This window comes from Haematobia irritans, chromosome 1 (assembly GCF_050003625.1).
Source record: "Haematobia irritans isolate KBUSLIRL chromosome 1, ASM5000362v1, whole genome shotgun sequence".
Lineage (NCBI taxonomy): Eukaryota > Metazoa > Arthropoda > Insecta > Diptera > Muscidae > Haematobia > Haematobia irritans.
In genome coordinates this window covers 41,425,279-41,444,243 of record NC_134397.1, presented here as the reverse complement: position 1 = coordinate 41,444,243, position 18,965 = coordinate 41,425,279, and the positions used below count along the sequence as shown (strand labels likewise).

The 18,965-nt window shown below is 34.6% G+C and overlaps 5 protein-coding genes across 5 annotated transcripts; 3 read left to right on the top strand and 2 right to left on the bottom strand.

Annotated features, from left to right (window-relative positions):
• The first annotated feature begins 691 nt into the window (after positions 1 to 691).
• On the top strand, positions 692 to 1,572 carry Arpc4 (Actin-related protein 2/3 complex, subunit 4). The gene has a single exon (XM_075290005.1). The coding sequence runs from the start codon at positions 803 to 805 to the stop codon at positions 1,307 to 1,309; it is 507 nt and encodes a 168-aa protein (XP_075146120.1). The 5' UTR covers positions 692 to 802; the 3' UTR covers positions 1,310 to 1,572.
• A 359-nt stretch (positions 1,573 to 1,931) lies between these two features.
• On the bottom strand, positions 1,932 to 4,325 carry WDR79 (Telomerase Cajal body protein 1 homolog). The gene is made up of 6 exons (XM_075290002.1): positions 4,032 to 4,325; positions 3,263 to 3,973; positions 3,034 to 3,199; positions 2,785 to 2,973; positions 2,292 to 2,718; positions 1,932 to 2,226 (listed from the first exon to the last, which is right to left on the bottom strand). The coding sequence occupies exons 1-6, from the start codon at positions 4,183 to 4,185 to the stop codon at positions 2,029 to 2,031; spliced, it is 1,845 nt and encodes a 614-aa protein (XP_075146117.1). The 5' UTR covers positions 4,186 to 4,325; the 3' UTR covers positions 1,932 to 2,028.
• A 211-nt stretch (positions 4,326 to 4,536) lies between these two features.
• On the top strand, positions 4,537 to 7,236 carry LOC142220726 (G patch domain-containing protein 11). The gene is made up of 3 exons (XM_075290004.1): positions 4,537 to 4,674; positions 4,733 to 5,206; positions 5,264 to 7,236. Exons 1-3 carry the CDS (start codon positions 4,628 to 4,630, stop codon positions 5,547 to 5,549), a joined length of 807 nt encoding a protein of 268 aa, XP_075146119.1. The 5' UTR covers positions 4,537 to 4,627; the 3' UTR covers positions 5,550 to 7,236.
• LOC142220725 (serine/threonine-protein kinase 16) lies at positions 7,031 to 9,305 on the bottom strand. The gene is made up of 4 exons (XM_075290003.1): positions 9,036 to 9,305; positions 8,368 to 8,962; positions 8,168 to 8,302; positions 7,031 to 7,372 (listed from the first exon to the last, which is right to left on the bottom strand). The coding sequence occupies exons 1-4, from the start codon at positions 9,143 to 9,145 to the stop codon at positions 7,256 to 7,258; spliced, it is 957 nt and encodes a 318-aa protein (XP_075146118.1). The 5' UTR covers positions 9,146 to 9,305; the 3' UTR covers positions 7,031 to 7,255.
• A 5,468-nt stretch (positions 9,306 to 14,773) lies between these two features.
• On the top strand, positions 14,774 to 15,910 carry Dlip2 (Dorsal interacting protein 2). The gene has a single exon (XM_075290001.1). It carries the CDS (start codon positions 14,860 to 14,862, stop codon positions 15,814 to 15,816), a length of 957 nt encoding a protein of 318 aa, XP_075146116.1. The 5' UTR covers positions 14,774 to 14,859; the 3' UTR covers positions 15,817 to 15,910.
• The last annotated feature ends 3,055 nt before the right edge of the window (positions 15,911 to 18,965 follow it).

Genomic DNA, 18,965 nt, shown 5'->3' with positions numbered 1-18,965 from the left:
GATTATACTTCACATTAATAGGTAACTGTGTTGATAAATATCAATATCGTCTAACATTTTTAATCTCATTAAATATAAATATTAATAGGGCTGTTTTCTTTTAGCATTGGATGCAACATTTGTATGGGCTATCCAGAACATCGTTGCACTGGTGTTCTATCCAGAACAACTCATCAGTGCAAGTCGCGCCGATGTTGCCGGATTGTATTTTGATAAAGTGATTCACAATAGCAACTTATTGTGACTAATTTATCAAAAACATGTAATTCAAAGTGGTAGAGTGTCATAAATAATCGCAGCAGTAAATATTTATTACAAATTGGAGCATTTCATATATTAAAAATGCAAGATTTAACTTCTTTTCTGTGATTGTTTTTAAACAGCTGATGACAGTGTTGCATATTTTTGGAGATGTTCTGGATAAGCGAGTACTCTGTTTTCTTTTAGTCCTTCACGGCTTAGGGTATCTAATATCGTTTAACATTTTTAATCTTATTCAATTACATGATATTTTAATAAATCTTCTACCCCGAGAAAATTTTTGACATTTCCCTCATTCACTTGCAGTAAAATGGAAAAACTATGAAGGAAAACAACTATTATTAATAGCTGTACAAAACTTTTATTCTAATCGCGTTGCCAACAATAAGTTTGTACCATTTTCATTTTCCTATTTTTGTTTAAACATCCCTGCTTTTACTCGTTCCATCACTGCTGAGCTGATATTCGTAAACTTCTATTAAGTGATTCATTTTTTTCATAAAAATATTAAATTGCTGTAAAATAGAATATATCAATTATAATGGCGGCAACTTTGAAACCTTACCTTACCGCTGTACGCCACTCCCTAACGGCAGCAATGTGTCTTCAAGACTTTCCATCTCAAGTGGTTGAACGTCATAATAAGCCTGAAGTGGAGGTATGTTCCAGCAAGGAATTGGTTTTAACTCACATTGTAATATCCCGCAATGAACGAGAGCGAGTTTTCATTGAACCTTCCATTAATTCGGTCCGTGTTAGTATTGCCGTCAAGCAGGCAGATGAAATTGAGAAAATCCTTTGCCACAAATTCACCAGGTTTATGATGAGACGTGCAGAGTCTTTCATCATTTTAAGACGTAAACCTATTGATGGATACGATATTAGCTTCCTGATAACCAATTTCCATACCGAACAAATGTATAAACATAAGTTGGTCGACTTTGTCATTAGTTTCATGGAAGAAATCGACAAAGAGATTAGTGAAATGAAACTGGCCGTAAATGCTAGAGCTCGTACTTGTGCAGAAGAATTTTTGAAACGATTTTGAATCAGCATCTATTGTATATAAGTAAACCAATCTTACCCGTCCGTACATACATACAGGAGGATAAGTTTTGGAGAGCAACATAAGTATTTCCACAAACTCATGCATTCATAATGGGTTTTTATGTTTTCCTTTTTTAAGTAGCATTTTTTATTATTTCCGTAATAGTAATACTACAAGCCGATTTTTAAAATTATTTCTTTTGATAATAATTTAAGGCGAAAAATAAATTGTATAACCGAAAAATATTACAAAAAAAAAGAAAATTTTAAATTGTGTTATATTTTGGTAGGTATTCTTCGGGAAGTCCTTTTATTTTTCTTACACTGGACGATTGAAAAAGAGAATGACGAACATTTAACATTGCTGAAATACCAAAAGTATATAAAGGAAAAGCAAACTACCGAAATCCACCCTATTGGTGGTTCTTAAGATAACATCAACTTTTGAAGATTGCTAAAAGTGTACCAACAAATTCTTGGGAACAGTTTTTCGCATTCGATGTCCATTTTAAAGTTGAATTACTTTTTTCCCATGTTTTCTATAATACTAGATGGTCAGCATGCGCTTCTTAAATGATTGTGTTACAAGGACAACAATAACTTTAAAAAATAATGCATACAAATTGTCTTATTAATTTTTCAATTCTTTGAATTGTTATTTAAAACTAGATTTTTAAAATATAATTTAGCATGGTAAAAAAACAATAGAAAATCAAATGTTCATATTGACGTCGAAGGACCAAACCATAGAAACACAACGGAATTCTCATAACTTATTTTCTTTTCGATATCAGCATTGCTAGGCTTTTCAGATTCCTCATCCATGTTTGTGAAATGATATTGACCGGAACTTGTAGATATAATTGGCAAAGATGGATGAAAACTAACACCATTACAACAATCATCATGCAAAGGTATCTAAAATAAAGAAAATCAACATATAAGACGTTTTCGCAAAATTTCAAAGACTTGAATATTTTAACCTGTATTTGTTCCGCAATATCATCGGTATCCCATATTCGTAGCAAACCCTTAGTATCGCCACTTATAAGCCATTTTTGCAAAGGACTAAAATCGAAGTATATTCTTTGATTTGTTGACACTGTTCTATTATAGACCTTCACAGGATGCTGGTAGTTTCGCATGTCCCATTTTAATATCCTATCATCTCTTCTAGCTCCGCTGAACAAAAACCAATTATCTGTATTGTAGCATGAATATTTTAGCCATGTTACACCTCCTGTATGCTCGCCTAATGTAAATAGTGGCCCTAGTTTTGGAGCTCTTAAATCGTAATGGTAAATATGGTTATTCCAAGACCCTGTCGTAACACAGTTATCATTTTCATTGGTAAAAGCAAAACAGGAAACAGTTTGCTTTACCGGTACTGATACGTAATCTCGTCCAGGTCTTTGAATCATAATAGTTTGTTATTAAATATGTGATTTGAATATGGGCAAATGCGGGAATACTTACATGTTAGTATCAAATATCTTTATGCTTTTCTTGTAGCCACCCACCAACTTTTGTCCATCGTTACTAAAAGCTACGGAAATCGCAGATTCCACTTCGTCCACCTCATCATAACCCCTGTAAGAGCAACGTAATTCTCCGGTAAATGCATCCCACATGTGTATGGGTTCATGCTGTCTGGTAGCTAACCAACTATAACGAGAATTTTTTCTTTGAATATATGTCTTACATGTATACAAAAGAAAAACGCACCAACATGTGGCCGGATCAGTACTGTTCATAAATGGATACCACGAGTAATCGTAAACCATTCCACCCTCCTTTACATGGACCGCTGTATTTAGAGAACTTAATTCACGTTTAGTGTCCAGTTCCTGAGTTGTGTATAAATCTGTGGGCAATTCCATTACGTGCATTCCTAAACAAACATTTTTCAACATTGGAGTGTTATATCGTCACTGTATAACAAACATTATCTTACCATCCATATGAACTGGTACCAATAAACATGTCCCATCTGGAGACCACAAGCAACCCTTTGTGTAGCACTGCATTTGATCCGTCGATTTCCATAATCTTCTACCCAATTCTATGAAAGAATGCTTAAACAAATTATTTTCTTCTACCAATATCTGCGACTGGTCTTCCTCAATACAAGACTCTTCGTTTAGCCCTGCACCCTCATCAATAGCACGTAAATCTTGTTGCTGTTGTGATGTTGGTTGTAAATGTGAAAACATGTCTCCTCCAGCATTGGAAGTCTGATCGTTAAAAGATGTCTGCAAAGTACTTTCGTCTGTGATTTCGTCTTCCACAGGTATAACACTATCATCGTCATCCGTTCCATCTTCATCGACAGCTTTGGAATCTTCAGTACAACTTTTATCTGAGTGACGGCTTTCGATTTTACTTCCATTCAAAGACTGATCTCTTTTCGTTGATGATCTGGTCTTTCGGTCAACAAGTGTTTTGAGAACCGTATCATCACTTCGAATATTCCTCCCTTTCTTTTTTGCCAGTAACTCCCGTTCTTCTTGATCCATTGTTACGCTTAATTTTGGACTTAAATTCGTAACACTGTCTTCTACTAGCGTCTCCTCCTCTGTGGGTAAACTTATATCCAAATTGCTCAACTTAACATTGTTATTAAACAAAGATGATTCTTCGGCAGCAGAAAGCATGGAAAGGGAGGCTGGTAAAAATGTAAATTTAAATAGGGAATTTATATTCGTAATTTATTCAACTCTTACCTGGTTCATCGGTCGAATTTAATTGACTACTATAATCCATGCTCATTACTATAGCAAAAAATAGTTGCTTGCTAAAATTATCAAAACAAACTATTGCCGGCAAACAACACAGGCCATTTAGTTGATTAGTTAGACTAGCGTAGACGTAGCACATGAACAGATATCCATGCAAAAATCACGTAACTGTTATCGATTGTTCATTTTTTTCTCTCGAAGAAACACAACTCTTATCGACCAGGTTCATACCACATGACGATAACATAGTTCTTCTATGTGTTTCTTTCAAGAGTAACATGTAGGAAAAGAACGAGTTTGTCAAAGAAAAATCAATGAAGCTTCATTATCGGTTGTTTACATTTTGCCCCCAAAAGAAATACACGGCAAAACTGCTTTATTGGCATGCAACAAATGCGCTTTATTCTGGACGGAATGTCGGTGTTTGTAAAGAACCTTAAAGTTGCCCTTCTCACAAATTTTGGTCCAACTTGAAATATGTCACGCTACTTTACTTTTGCAACTAATTAGTCTTTTTAGCCCGAATCTTTGACATTCCAAAATTATTTAATTAAATTCAGTTAACATTTATAATCGCCAAAATGTCTGATGAGGAGGATGATTATATGTCTGATAAATTCCTAAACGGGTAAACTAGTTGAAATTTACAGAACGTGTGGCAAGAAATGCAAATATTTTGTTTAAAGTCTTTCAGACCCGTCTAGTTTGATTAAGAATCGTGCTAAAAAGCGCGAATTAATGGTTGAATCAAAACAAAAGGAACATGCTAAAAAACAGAGGATGCAAATGAATTCTCCAGCAACAAATAATGAGAAATTACAAAAAGCTTTAAGTAAGCCTTTGGAACCGGATAACAAAGGATTTAAGTTATTAGCTAAAATGGGTTACAAACCTGGACAAGCTCTGGGAAAAGCAGCGGACGATGGAGAAAAGGCAACGGACACTTGTCAAGGTAGACTGGTCGAACCAATTGGTATTACTATTAAATCAGATCGTCAAGGATTGGGAAGAGAGACTGCTTTGAAAGAACTAAAACAGAGACAAATAGAAATACGTCGGCAACGTCTCCAAAAACAAGCTGGCGCCGAATCGTCCATAGAAGAATTCCGTCGAAGGACAACGCAGAAAAACGAAGAAAGATTTATAGCAAATTCACTTTGGTATTTGGAATATGATTTTATGACAATCATTTGTATTATCGTTATTCTTTTTTGTAGTCGATGTCAGAAAGTTTGCCAAAATTTGGATTTAGATGCAGATGTGTCCGAACCCACTATGATATGGTTTTGGCCAGAGAAAATCAATGAACCTACCGAAGAATCCAATGATGAAGATGATACAAACTCACCTGAAGAAGATGAGTTCAGCATTTCTGAAAAGTTGGATATGTTAACAAACTATATTCGCACCTCTTATAATTACTGCTTTTGGTGTGGAATACATTACGAAAGTTTAGACGATCTTTCGAAAAACTGTCCGGGTACAGGAAAAGATGATCACTGATCAATTAAGTATAAAAATAGTTCACAGATAATATTCGTATGGTAAAGCAAAAGTTTTCCAAACAGCACCCGTAGGCATGTCTGGCAAGACAAATATAATTAGTCGGTAAAACCCCATCAGAGAATTTCCACTAAGTATTGAAGATTTTCAGTCGGAAAAAAGAAAAGCTACCCAAAAACAAGCAAAGCTACATAATTTCTTAAAACCTATAGTTAATACCTATAAGATTAGCATATTTTTGCAACAGCTAAAAAGAACACAAAAAAGGCTATTTAAGCAAAATCGTTTAAAATCCTTTCAGAACTTTTAGGCTTTTTAGTTTTTACACTTCAAAATATTTTTATTATAATGACAAAAGAAGTCTTTATACATATTCTCCTGCAAACTCATCTTTAAGAAAAAAGACGTTCCATTACACAATATCTTAAATAGCACTCAGGGTTAAGATAGAAGTTCACTTCCTTGGTATCACAGTAGACTGAATAAATAATGTTACTGTTAGATAGCAGAGTAGTCTCCGAAGTATGTATATGAATCAATTTCATTGTGTAATGATGTTTTTTCTCACTTTTGAATTCCTTACGAATTGATTGAGAAAAATTCGTTACTAATGTCGTCAGGTTAAAAAGCAAGCTTATAAAAAATCCTAGATAGTAAAATGATTGAACAACTTCGACTTAGAGTAATCAGCATCTTGACGCCGAAGATCGATTACCATGTTTGGCCGAATGCCGTTTTTTCGGTCATTTGTTAGTCTTTTAACATGCATCCAGATCGCAGAACTCAGTGAGTAGTATGTATTGCTTCCACGGTTATTTTTAATCAAATAATTTAACGTTAAACAATCGATGAGTTGACATTTTTCCATCCGATTTTGATAAGATTTTATAAAAAATGTAATTTCATTCATGTATACTTTTAAGTTAGCATTATGAAGGAAAACCCATCTGAACCCTCTAATGCCCCAATTTTTTTGCCAGCTGATTAAATATTCTATGTTAACAACACAAAAGCAAGAAAACTAAACAAGAAAAATGTATACGGTAAAATTCAGTATAAGCTGCAAAGCCTCTTGAACAGTTTTAACTAAGTTTTCTTTTTATTTTACCCAGTTTTGTTGTCTTAAGGTGTGTTTTACTAAAAGCTTCCTGATTTAATGAAGCCCGCCTAAAGACGGGATTGGGCTTTAGAGGGTTAACAGTGGAAAAATTGACCTTTGGCCTCCACATTTTAACAGCCTTCGTTTAACACATTTCAAAATTAAATTGGAAAATTGTATTTGTCAAAATTTAATGGTCCCGTTTTGCAAGTAAAGTAATTTTTTCGAGTTATTCACGAATTTCAATAGAGCGTGTCCGCCCTGTATCCAAGTGGTCATTGGTCATCATGTATTTTGCCAAATGTAATCTTTCTGGATTTGTATATATGTATTTAGATCAGATGATAACAGATTTTCTATCATGAATTCTATTACAATGAGATTATGCAGTATTGGTCATATAAATAAATATATTATTTGTTATCTATTATTGTATAATGTAAGTAGGATATATTCCCATAAAAAATGAAACAATTATGACAATTTACAGCTGTAATATCATTAATTTAACTAAGCTGTTATATAGTTAAATAATAGCTAAAATAAAAGCAGAAGTAAAATATGGAAAGTAACCAGAAAAAATTAAAATCGTTTTCTCAGGAATGTGCTAAACACGGCCTTCTAACTTTTGTATTAGATCGTGGCATTTCTCTATCACACTATAAATAAACGGCCTCTCCATTGGATCCATTCGCAACATATAGTTAATTAATTCATGCATATCCTGTGATAAAAAAAAATAAAAAATATTTAATTATTTTAAAATAGGGAATCAAAAACACGACTCTTCGATTTGTTTCTATCCGAAGAATCGCTTTTATAAGATTTTTATTTCAAAAGTTGACTTTTAAACTTTTTAGAAATCATCACTTCAGCAATCAATGAACCCATGAATAATCACTTTGTTATGATTACTCAACGAAACATAGATAGCACTATTAAAATTAAATTCATATTCATATCATATTCCAAAAGCTTCAAATCGCTAGTTTAAATTTATATATACAATGAATCCGTCCAAAAACGCGTTAAAGGCAATAGTCGACTGGTAAGGTAATGGCGTTTTCAGTTTCGGATGTGGATAACTCTCATTTGCATATATTCGGAAGAATATATACTTTACGCGATCTGAATTTCCTAAACTCTGCTCGCATTACTCAAATTCTGATAGTCTATACCAAACCTTGGTTTAGAAAAATCATTCATAATTCGATTATCCAGATTATGGAATGCAATTCCTTTCTTCCAGCAAGTTTGATCACTTTTATATATACCAAACCTTGGTTTAGAAAAATCATTCATAATTCGATTATCCAGATTATGGAATGCAATTTCTTTCTTCCAGCAAGTTTGATCACTTTTAAAAAGAAACATGATTCACTGAAAATATCTCATGATTAAATAAAAGTTTGAATTTAAATCCAAACATCGGTCTAAATTCTGATTTTTGTTCTAGATCTCTAAATAGTATCCTTCTATACCTAGTTATTTATAGAGATATCTATTGATATTCACCTACCTGGGAATATATTGAACTTTCCGGAATGTTTGTGTTTCCACTTAGCACTGCCAACGCTACACTATCGCCTTTTTCATAAATGGGATCAAATGGACAATGGAAAAAACACATGGCATACAAAACACATCCCAGACTCTGAAACCAAAAAAAGAAGAATAATTTTCCAGTTAAAGACTACTCATTTCATACTTATTACATACCCATATATCTGTTCTCTCGTCCACTGTACAATATGATTTAACAGAAAATAATTCTGGAGCCCGATAAACTATAGAACTACGTTCTTCAGCCTCATCCTGTAGGCGTTGGGCCTCATTTTGGCCTGATATTTGCAAACGAGCCTGCGTCATTGAACCAAGGTCCACAATAATCGGTTCAAAGGAATCTGACAAGCATATATTTGCTGTCTTTAGATCACGGTGGGCCAAAGGCACTGGTTTTGCATCGTGTATTGCCCTTAGGCCTTCACATATTCCGAGGAATATTTGCATTATCTGGGATTCTGGCATATGGTCTTGCCTTTTAGCTCGCATTTGTAAGTGGTCATGTAATGAACCATTCTTATAATAAGGTAATACTATATATAATGAACTCGTTGTATTTATCACAATATCTGCTGAACCTTTTAGTTCAAAGTCAATAACTTTTATTACATTATCGGAATCAATACGACGGCAATTTTCAATCTCTCTCAAGGCAATGTTCTGATCATCGATGCTGTGACATGTAATTCTTTTCACTGCATACAACTTCCTAGTTATGTTATTTTCAGCAAGGTCGATCAAACTGAAACCCCTATAAAATAAATGTCAGTTTTATCTTCATATCTAAGATGTTCTATGTGATAAGATATATATCTTTTGCTTACCCTTGCGCTAGCCTGTCTTTTATTGTATATTTGGTCCCATTTATCGTCAATGTTTCCTTTGAGCAGAAACATCCACGTTTTATTATTAACGCCCATCCTAGACTATTCATAATTTTCGGAATTTATGTTTGAGGTTGTGCTCGAATGAAATTGCTGCTATTTTGCTTTGAATCCTTGCAAATATTTAATTTTTGTTGTTGTGATAAGTAGAAAGTGAAATCAGTCTCAATAAAACACGATTCGTGGGAGAAAAACATCTGATTTTAATTTTCCAAAACGTATTGTTATGTACGGTACTTTACGTTAGCTTTGTACTATGACGTCTTCAATCGAGGTATTTTCAATTAAACAGCTGAATACAATTTTTCGGTATAGGTTAGGTTATTATGGCAGCTCGATTTATTTCAGGTCGATAAATATAATTATGTGTAATAGTAATAGGGCTTAGCTGTAAAGGTCATACTTTTTATTAAATGTTGTAACGCTCATAAAATAATGCCATCGATGAAATACAAACATCAAACAAATGGTCATGTATACTCATAATATATTAAAAAAAACTTAAACAAAGAAATTATTAAACATTTCTCCATAACAGCATCTTTTATGCATATCATAAATATAATGAAGAAGTGATTATTATTTGATTAATTTGTATAAAGTTACGTTGAAAGCTTCCGTCATAAGAAAAGGTAAAATTAATATCGTATTTGATTGAATGTTTTCATGTTTTCGTAGGTCAGTTTATATTGGCCTGTGGGTTAAAAAATTAAGCTATAAAATGACTAGGCAAATACGAATATGAGGTTTAAACAAATGTGAAGCGTGAAACTATCAACAAGTTTAAGAGAAGACAGCATTTCTCAGTATGTACTATATTTCTCACTATATACCGATATCTTCTAAAATCAACCGATTTCTTCTAAAATCAATAGAGTTATATTCTGACTCGAAACACATACTTGTGCCAAATTTGAAGTTGATTGGGCTAAAACTGCGACAAAATGTGTTCATGGCTATATGGAAGCATTTTTGCCAAAGACACCATGTTGTCTATATCGTCTCCTTTCATTTCAATTAAAAAATTAATTGGATCAATTACTTTCGTGATTGAATCAGAAGAAAAATTTTTTATGTTTACCAAATTTCAACGGGATCGGATTAAATTTGCTTGTTTTATATTAGGGGTGTTCCTAAAATTGCCAATAATATTTGAATGTTAACGGCTAGATCAATTCAGGACTTCACCAGGATGCACAATTTATATCTTTATATATTTTTTATGAGTCTGAGACTGATATTTCGATGTGTTACAAATGGAATGATTATGAACAAATAATTACAGAAAAAAACATATTACTATAGTAATATAGTCCCCACTTTGACAGATTTCCTGATTTTGTAATCATAATTTGGAAACATTGATGTCATCATATATTCTACAACGTTTGATTGAATTGATTTAAAGTTTTTTGTTTATTAATGATTACCAACTGGCGAGCTTGCCCGAAGATATTGTTTAGTTTTTTTTTTTTCACAAAATTTAAACATTATTTCTTTAGACATAAAGTAGTGACACTGAAGTCAAGTCAAGTCAACTAACTAACAATTATTGCGATGAGTTTTCTCAATATAGCCAATCAAGACAAAAGGGGAATGTGCCTAGACATTGAAAGCTAAAAATTGACCTTAAATGGTTGGTTCCGGGTACAATAATATAAAAGCATCGCATGAGTGCTATTATTGGGTGGCTCTTTAGATAAATTTAGAACGTGGCCAATAAGAGCCTCTTCAAACTCGCGATAATGCGAACTTAATACCTTAAAAGTGTGTGTTGTTACACTTTTGAATTCCTTTACTAAGCTTTTTATTTATAATTCTTATTATGTGTACAAGAGGTGTGCACGTGACACGAAATTGTCGTGACTCACGAAAATTTTCGTGAATCACGAAAAAACACGCTCACGAAAATAATCCGCTGACGAACATAAAATGCTTACGATTTGAATTCATTTATAATTTTAGTGACATCCTACGTGGTAAGATTTTTATAACGCAAACGATTTTAACCATACTCATGTTTTCAGTCAGGTTCTAAAGGTAAATCACTTATAAAATTATTCGTGATTCACGAACTTTTCGTGAGTCACGACATTTTTCGTGAGTCACGACATTTAAAAGATTTTCGTGCGTGAGTACAAATCCACGGTGTGATGCTGGGTGGTGGTGGGGATGGCGATGGTGTCGTGCCGACTGGTGCTCGGGGAACGGGGATGGTGATGGTTTAGTGCCGAGTAGTCTCCCTTCGTCCTCGTGCCTGTTTGACTTCTGTGAATAGAAGTGGGAAAAGAGGGGAATCGGCTATACTCACACATGGGTGATGCGAACGAATCGCGTATGTGGTTGAACCGCATATGCAGACGAACTGCGTAAGCGAACGAATCGCGTATGCAGACGAACTGCGTATGCGAACAAATCGCGTATGCGGACGAAACGCGTATGCAAACTGCGTAATCACGTTAGGTTGAATCGAGTGGTGCTATCGGAAGTAGTGATGAGATGAATTCCGCCGCTCAACTGATCCAAAATGGCGTTAATTTTTGGGAGGGGGAAGGCATCAAGTTCGCTCATGGCGTTCAACTGACGATAATCAATACACATTCGCCAGTCTCCGATCCTACTGGCCAGGACGACTGGCGGGCTGTAGGGGCTATTGGAGGGCTCGATGCGCCGCTCGAGCTAAGACCTTGTCAACTTCCTCATTGATGATCTGCATCAACGTATACTTTTGTTTAAATAGTTTGTCGGAGAGTAGGGTTATATTATGCTCGGCTTTGTTACACAGCCCAGTAATCCCTTCAAAACGAGCTTGTAGAAATCGGGCCAACGAGATATTTTGATCTTCTCAGAGGAAATCGCATAAACTGAGCGTTGAAAGAAACTGCATCGGCACAGAAAGCTGAGTGACAGGGAGGCGTATGAATTTATCGTCAAAATGGAGAATAATATTTCGATGGCAGAAGAAATCTATTTTCCAGTGTGAGAGTCTCCGCCAAAGTTGGAGTGCCGCTATCCTTAAAGGGGTACATTTCCCATTGTATAATACACCGATCGTATATAACTCAGTGGAAGTAGTTAGGCGACTGTCGGCCAGTGGGACATCCCGTCACATTCATTCAGCTGAATGCCCCGTTTTGCCAGAAAATCCCTCAGAGCGACCGAGATATAGCTTGAGGAGGCCCCATCGTACAGGTCTCAGACCTGCACCTGTGGAGGTTCTACCATCATATGCGTCGTATGGGGTTGCGACTGGCGTAATTCGTCTCTCTTCAACAGCTCAAAATCATCGGTTAGTCCGATCAGCTCATCCAGCGTATGGAAATCGTTCCTCCGAATATAGTGCGGATGATCCGGCCTTAGCCCCTCGTATATTCTGTCGAGGTGGTTCTCAGCGAGCTACTCCCGCTACTCGAGGAATTCCACAAGGTCACCCTCGCCAGTATGCTTGAGATCCCTTGATAATCTCAGCAATAAATATTTATTACTATTTGAGCATTACATACATAAAAATGTAAGATTTCCCCGGATTATTTTTTAACTGGTGATGCCAGTGTTGCGCACTTTTGGACATGTCCTGAATAAAGGTAGGTACTATGTTTATTGGCACGAAAAAAAGTCCCTAAATCATTCTTTCGCGTTGAAAAATGAGAGTGTTGACAATAGATTTCGAAGGAAGAAAACAGCCATTTTGGAAATATTTCGCGTTTATTTCTCCGAAATTTTATTGACAACATCGCCAAACGTCATAAAATTATTACATATGTATACGCAGCAGCTGATTAGATTGTTTACACACACGCATTCATGATAATTGTTTTGAAAAGTTTTTTCTACCAGTTTTTAAATTGTTTTGCAACCAAACCTCACACAGCACTGGACACTAATAATTGTTAAGAATAAAACGCCAGCCGCTCTACTCCTGGAGTCTTACCACATTCGGCAACAGCTTTAACGACATGTGGTACATTGTCGTCTTCTTCAGCTTTTCCAAATGGATACCGTCAATTTGTAACGCCCATCTAACAAACATATAATTCCGGTGTTATGCTAACTTTTACATCATGCGCAGCAATGGACTCATTCATCAACAAACTTAATTCGTTGGTGTCCACAATATCTACACAATCGCATTGCAATACCAGCGGACAAGAGTGTACTTATGCCCATGCTGTTGCCGCCTCACTAGCAATTTCAAATCCAGTGGTCACCACAAAGGATAATAACGCCATTTCATTTGCCAATGTTGTTACCTCGGGGGGAACAACATCATAGGGTGACCAGTTAAAACACGTACACCATACAATAGCTATGGTCAAAGTGAAACTTTTTGTTCAATCAACATAAGCCTATAACTCACGTTCAAGGGTAGTTCCTAAGCAAAAGTCACTGTTCCCGACTTATATTTCGCAAGATAATTCGTCACAAAGGGATGTTAGTGTTCTATACCAGGAACACTTCGTTGACTGAAATTAATACATTGAGATGCAAAGTGGCTGGTTTACTGAAGAATGTTTCTTTTTATACTCTCCCAATGTATATTTTTATAACTATTTCAGTCACGTTATAAAATTCAACCAGGGTTTTGAATCGATAAAATGCAAGATATATGCATAATTAATTTTTGCATTTTATTTTTGGAACATAACAATTTATTCCTGGGATTCCACTCGTAGCTACCATAGTACTGCAACATCAATCGCACTGCCTTCTTTATAATTACGATGCACGGCCAGCATTTGTGTTTATTATCCCTATACCCAGTAAAAAGAAACGATTGTAAAGTGAAATTCACTAAATAGATTTTTATTTTGTTAACACTTTTCTATAAATTTCATGTTATGTACATTATTTCTATTCTATCATGTAGTAGGGAGCCGCTAGATGGTGGCTTTATTACGAAAAAGTTATTTTTATTTTGTCAATCGATCTTATTGCATTTTTAAATAACAATGCGAACCACATTTGCATTGTAATTTCACACAAATCATTTGAATAAATAAATTATTTCTTAATTCACATTGCAAATGGCGCCATGTTTTGAAACTAACTAATCTCAACATATGGAAGGATTTAACACGAGCTATTTAGGGACTTTTCGCTTTATGTCAGTTTTTCAACTCGAAAAAAAACAAAGTACCACAAACGAAAAAATATTTCGGTAGGTTTTCGCATTTTTGGTTTTGTATGGGATTTCGCTGCGGAAACCGAACATAGTACCTACCTTAAACGAGTAGTCTGGCACGGCTTGGTATCCAGTACTAAAAGAAAACAAGCCTAATGTATACTACTAATCAATCGGCACCAAAGACTATTAATTTCATTGAAGATGAGATCAGCTTGTTCTTCCTCTTTTTCTTGAAAAAACAGAGATTAATATCATACATGTTCCATGAGACATTGTAACTTTTTTTCGGTTTCTCATTTCATTTTGCATTCGTAACAAAACTTAATTCACTTGTTTTAGCAATTTTTTTAACTCTTAAACGAACAAAAACACTTCGTGAAACATTTTATTGATAATTTAGTGCAACCAACACAGAAATTTGCTCGAAATTTTGGAGAAAATAGCTAAATAAAAATTGTCTGCATCAAACCAGTAAGTTCGGAGCGCTTTTCCAACAAGTATGAGATTAATCCCCGTTTTCTATTACCAACACAATCAATTCACATCTTCTTTATTAATAGTCTTTGATCGGCACCCCTAAGTTGTTTACACAGAATGCAACACGCTATCGTTTTTTAATTGCATGAAAACATTGCAATAATGGCTCTTAAAACTTGTGTTTATAGAAATTGTCAGAATTTTACAAACGCTTTGGATAGAAATTGCAGCAACAAACCAAATATAACTTTGTTTCAATTTCCAAAAAATCCAAAGAGAAGACAAAAATGGATGGAATTGGGAAAGGCTCCTCCAAATTTGCCGGCAAATTATTACTATTATTGCTCTGAACATTTCGATAAACGCTTTTTAAACGTTGGAGCGAGACGAACTATACTTGTCGGGGAATCAGTTCCTTATCCTTGTATTGATAAGAATGAGCCCAAGGAGAAGGAAGAAATGTTTGCTGTGGAGGATGAGGATTTGTATCTATATCATATGAAAGGAGACGATATTACTCCAGGGCCATCAGAAGTTTCACAAGAGTCGAATTTATTAGTGGAATCAACCACAACGGAAAATGACGATTTTATCGGATACATAAACAGTAGACTTTGCCAAGATGAGGGCGAAAGTGAAGAACAAGATATATTGTTTTCAATGAAACATGACGGAATTAAAAACCAAAAAGGAATTCCCTACAAACGAAAATTGTCCAATGACACATCTCCATCAACTAACAGTATAAAAATACTGAAGTGTACATCTTTGTCGAAGCCGAAATCTCCCAAGAATGAAATATCTGTAACAATAACCAATACTACAGAATATGCTCCGGAAACTAATAACGCTAAGTCATTTAGTAATGCCCAAAACTCAAAAAAATTTAGCATTCCAGACAACGATTTAAGTCCTTTAAGCGAAGTGTATGAAATAAGCGAGATAAATTCAGAATCTGTTATTGAACCGGACCAAGTAACTACATTTATATTCAAGGGAGAGGAATATGTACAAATGCCAAAAGACTATTATGTTAAAGAAAAAATGGAATTATTGGAAAAGATCAAAAGAATGGAAAATGTAATACAAAATATTAAGGGTCAGTTAGATTCCTTATGAGTTGTTTTGTACTTACATCAATACTATTATGCACTAGTTAATGCCATTTTGATAAGTATGTAAACAATAAAGGATAAAAAGGTGTAAATTTTCATTTTATATACTTTTATCATTCATCAATTCTCAAATAGAAAGGGAACGATTCTCTCTTATAAACATAAGCGTAGGAAGCCCTCTGGGGAGGGGGCTAAGACCCCCCAGAAAAATTTTGCCCCCCCCCCCAGAATTTGAAACTCTATTTATGATTTTACATTTATCAATAAGTTTTTATTATCAATAGTTTTTTTTTAATTTTTATAAAATTAAACAAGTATATACAATCGCACAAAGTTCCGCTAAAGACTTTCATGAACAATCGAATGTTTGAAGTCAAATATTTATGAAATAAAGCTGTGGTTGAACTTATGATTGATTTAGTTTAGTCAATTTAATTAAAAAAATAGTAATTGATATTATTATCAATTCTTTCATAAATTAATATCTTAATAACGCTGCGAAAAAGCGTCACCGAAAAAGTAGTGAAAATGTTCTTTTTGTGTCTAGAAGTGGTGCAAAATTGGCGGAGAAGCAATGAATATGAGCTTGTAATGTCCACCGTTTCAACAGCCGTTGCAATGAATTTGCATCACTTCTTAAGGTGAGATCCGAATTCAGTGTTTTGAATGTGAATTAAAAAATTTTGTGATATTTTCCCAAACAAATAATTTTTATACTGTTTTTATGATTTTTAATGCATTCTGACGCTTGTTTGAAACGTTTTTTCTCTAATAATAAAATTATCGATTTTTCTATAATGGATTTAGCAGTTTTGTGGTAAATTGGTACACATTTTAAATAATTTGTACCAATTTATTTATTCTTACTCTTTTTTTAAACTATTTGAAAAAAAAGAAAACAAAAAATTACACATTAAAATATGAAAAAATGAAGTAAAAAAACTTCCTGTGTAGTTAAAATAATTGACATTTTTGGAAGTACTTTTAAAGTTGTGCCTTTAGAACAACTCACAACTTTTTTGCTGGGAAAAGTGTGGAACTACTTTTATTTGCTTTATTATAAATTAATTGTCGAGTTATTTTGATGCCTACTTTTTTATTCAATTTTATGAAATAAAACTTTAATTGAACTTATAAGTTCAGTCTATAAATATTTATCTAGGGGGGCTATAGCCCCCTCCCCCCCCCCCCCCCCCTAGGAAAATTGTCTAGCTATGCTAATGCTTATAAAGGTCTGTTACTAGCAGTTCTATTGATGTGTAGATTTAGACGTTGTACAATGAAAATTTACAAACCACTGAAAATATATTTAAGTTTTGGATTGAACTTATTTCTGTCAAGCGTCATAATAAGTGCTCTGTGCCGTCCACCAGTCCGTGTTCTAATCGAGAGTTGCCTAAGCAGAGCCAAAACAACTGTATAGATACCTTTTGCCTAATATAAATACCTTTGAAGGGGGGATGTACCTTGTGCTCCACTATATATCATAAAAATCTATGTGCGATTAGAAAAGATTTGGATGAAAATCGCCTAGCACGCAATATGTCATATATATCATTCGGTTTGCTCGTGTTCTTAGACTGCATATCAAAAACTTCTTCAATACTAACTATACTATCCCCTCAATGTGCTTATTAGAGTAACATACGATATAATATTCACGGAATACGCGTCAATTCATGTGTGTGGTTGAACTAATATTTCATGTCCTTAATCCGTTATTGGTTAACTGCGTCGAGGTCCAGGGGTAGAGATGAATGGATGTCTCTTACCTATGACGACGCAGCAAGGGCTGATGAAATACGGTCTCTTGACATGGATTGATGGCAGGATATCTCTCAATATGACTCCAGAGCTAGGACAAAAAGACCGAACAATATTCCTTAGATAAATAATAAACATTACATCTTAAGGAAGATTGCAAAAGAAATATTTATTTATACAAAATCTACTATAGTCGACTTATATCAGTCATCATCGAGATATATCTCCTCTACATCACTACCACTGCTATCATCTCCCTCATAGCTCTCATAGTCATTCTCTTCAGCAATTCCTTGCATTTTTCGTTTTCTTTGCAATAATTCTATCCACAGCAGAGAACTCTCACACAATGGACATTCGCCGGTAATTGGAATATAGTGTCCACTTTGTGTTGCATCCGAAGCTAGCATATGATTGGCCAAGCAGATGATATGACAAGTTAGCTTACAAAAATTGTTTAAACATCCTATACGCGATTGATCCGGGTTGTGTATAGGTTCCATACATAAATGACACTCGGGAGCCCAAATTGCTTTAGGCAATGACTCTATATGGTTTTTCGTTATCCGGGTCTTCTCTAATGCAATTTTACCGCTTACAATTCTCATATGTTTTGGCGGTAAACTAGTGATCTATTTGAATTAAAGAAACAAGAGAACGCTTGTGCACATTTACTTGATAAATCGTTTAATACTCACATTAAAATCACATTCATAATCACTTTCTAACCCCCCCTAGGAAAATTGTCTAGCTATGCTAATGCTTATAAAGGTCTGTTACTAGCAGTTCTCTTGATGTGTAGATTTAGACGTTGTACAATGAAAATTTACAAACCACTGAAAATTTATTTAAGTTTTGGATTGAACTTATTTCTGTCAAGCGTCATAATAAGTGCTCTGTGCCGTCCACCAGTCCGTGTTCTAATCGAGAGTTGCCTAAGCAGAGCCAAAACAACTGTATAGATACCTCCACTATATATCATAAAAATCTATGTGCGATTAGAAAAGATTTGGATGAAAATCGCCTAGCACGCAATATGTCATATATATCATTCGGTTTGCTCGTGTTCTTAGACTGCATATCAAAAACTTCTTCAATACTAACTATACTATCCCCTCAATGTGCTTATTAGAGTAACATACGATATAATATTGACGGAATACGCGTCAATTCATGTGTGTGGTTGAACTAATATTTCATGTCCTTAATCCGTTATTGGTTAACTGCGTCGAGGTCCAGGGGTAGAGATGAATGGATGTCTCTTACCTATGACGACGCAGCAAGGGCTGATGAAATACGGTCTCTTGACATGGATTGATGGCAGGATATCTCTCAACATGACTCCAGAGCTAGGACAAAAAGACCGAACAATATTCCTTAGATAAATAA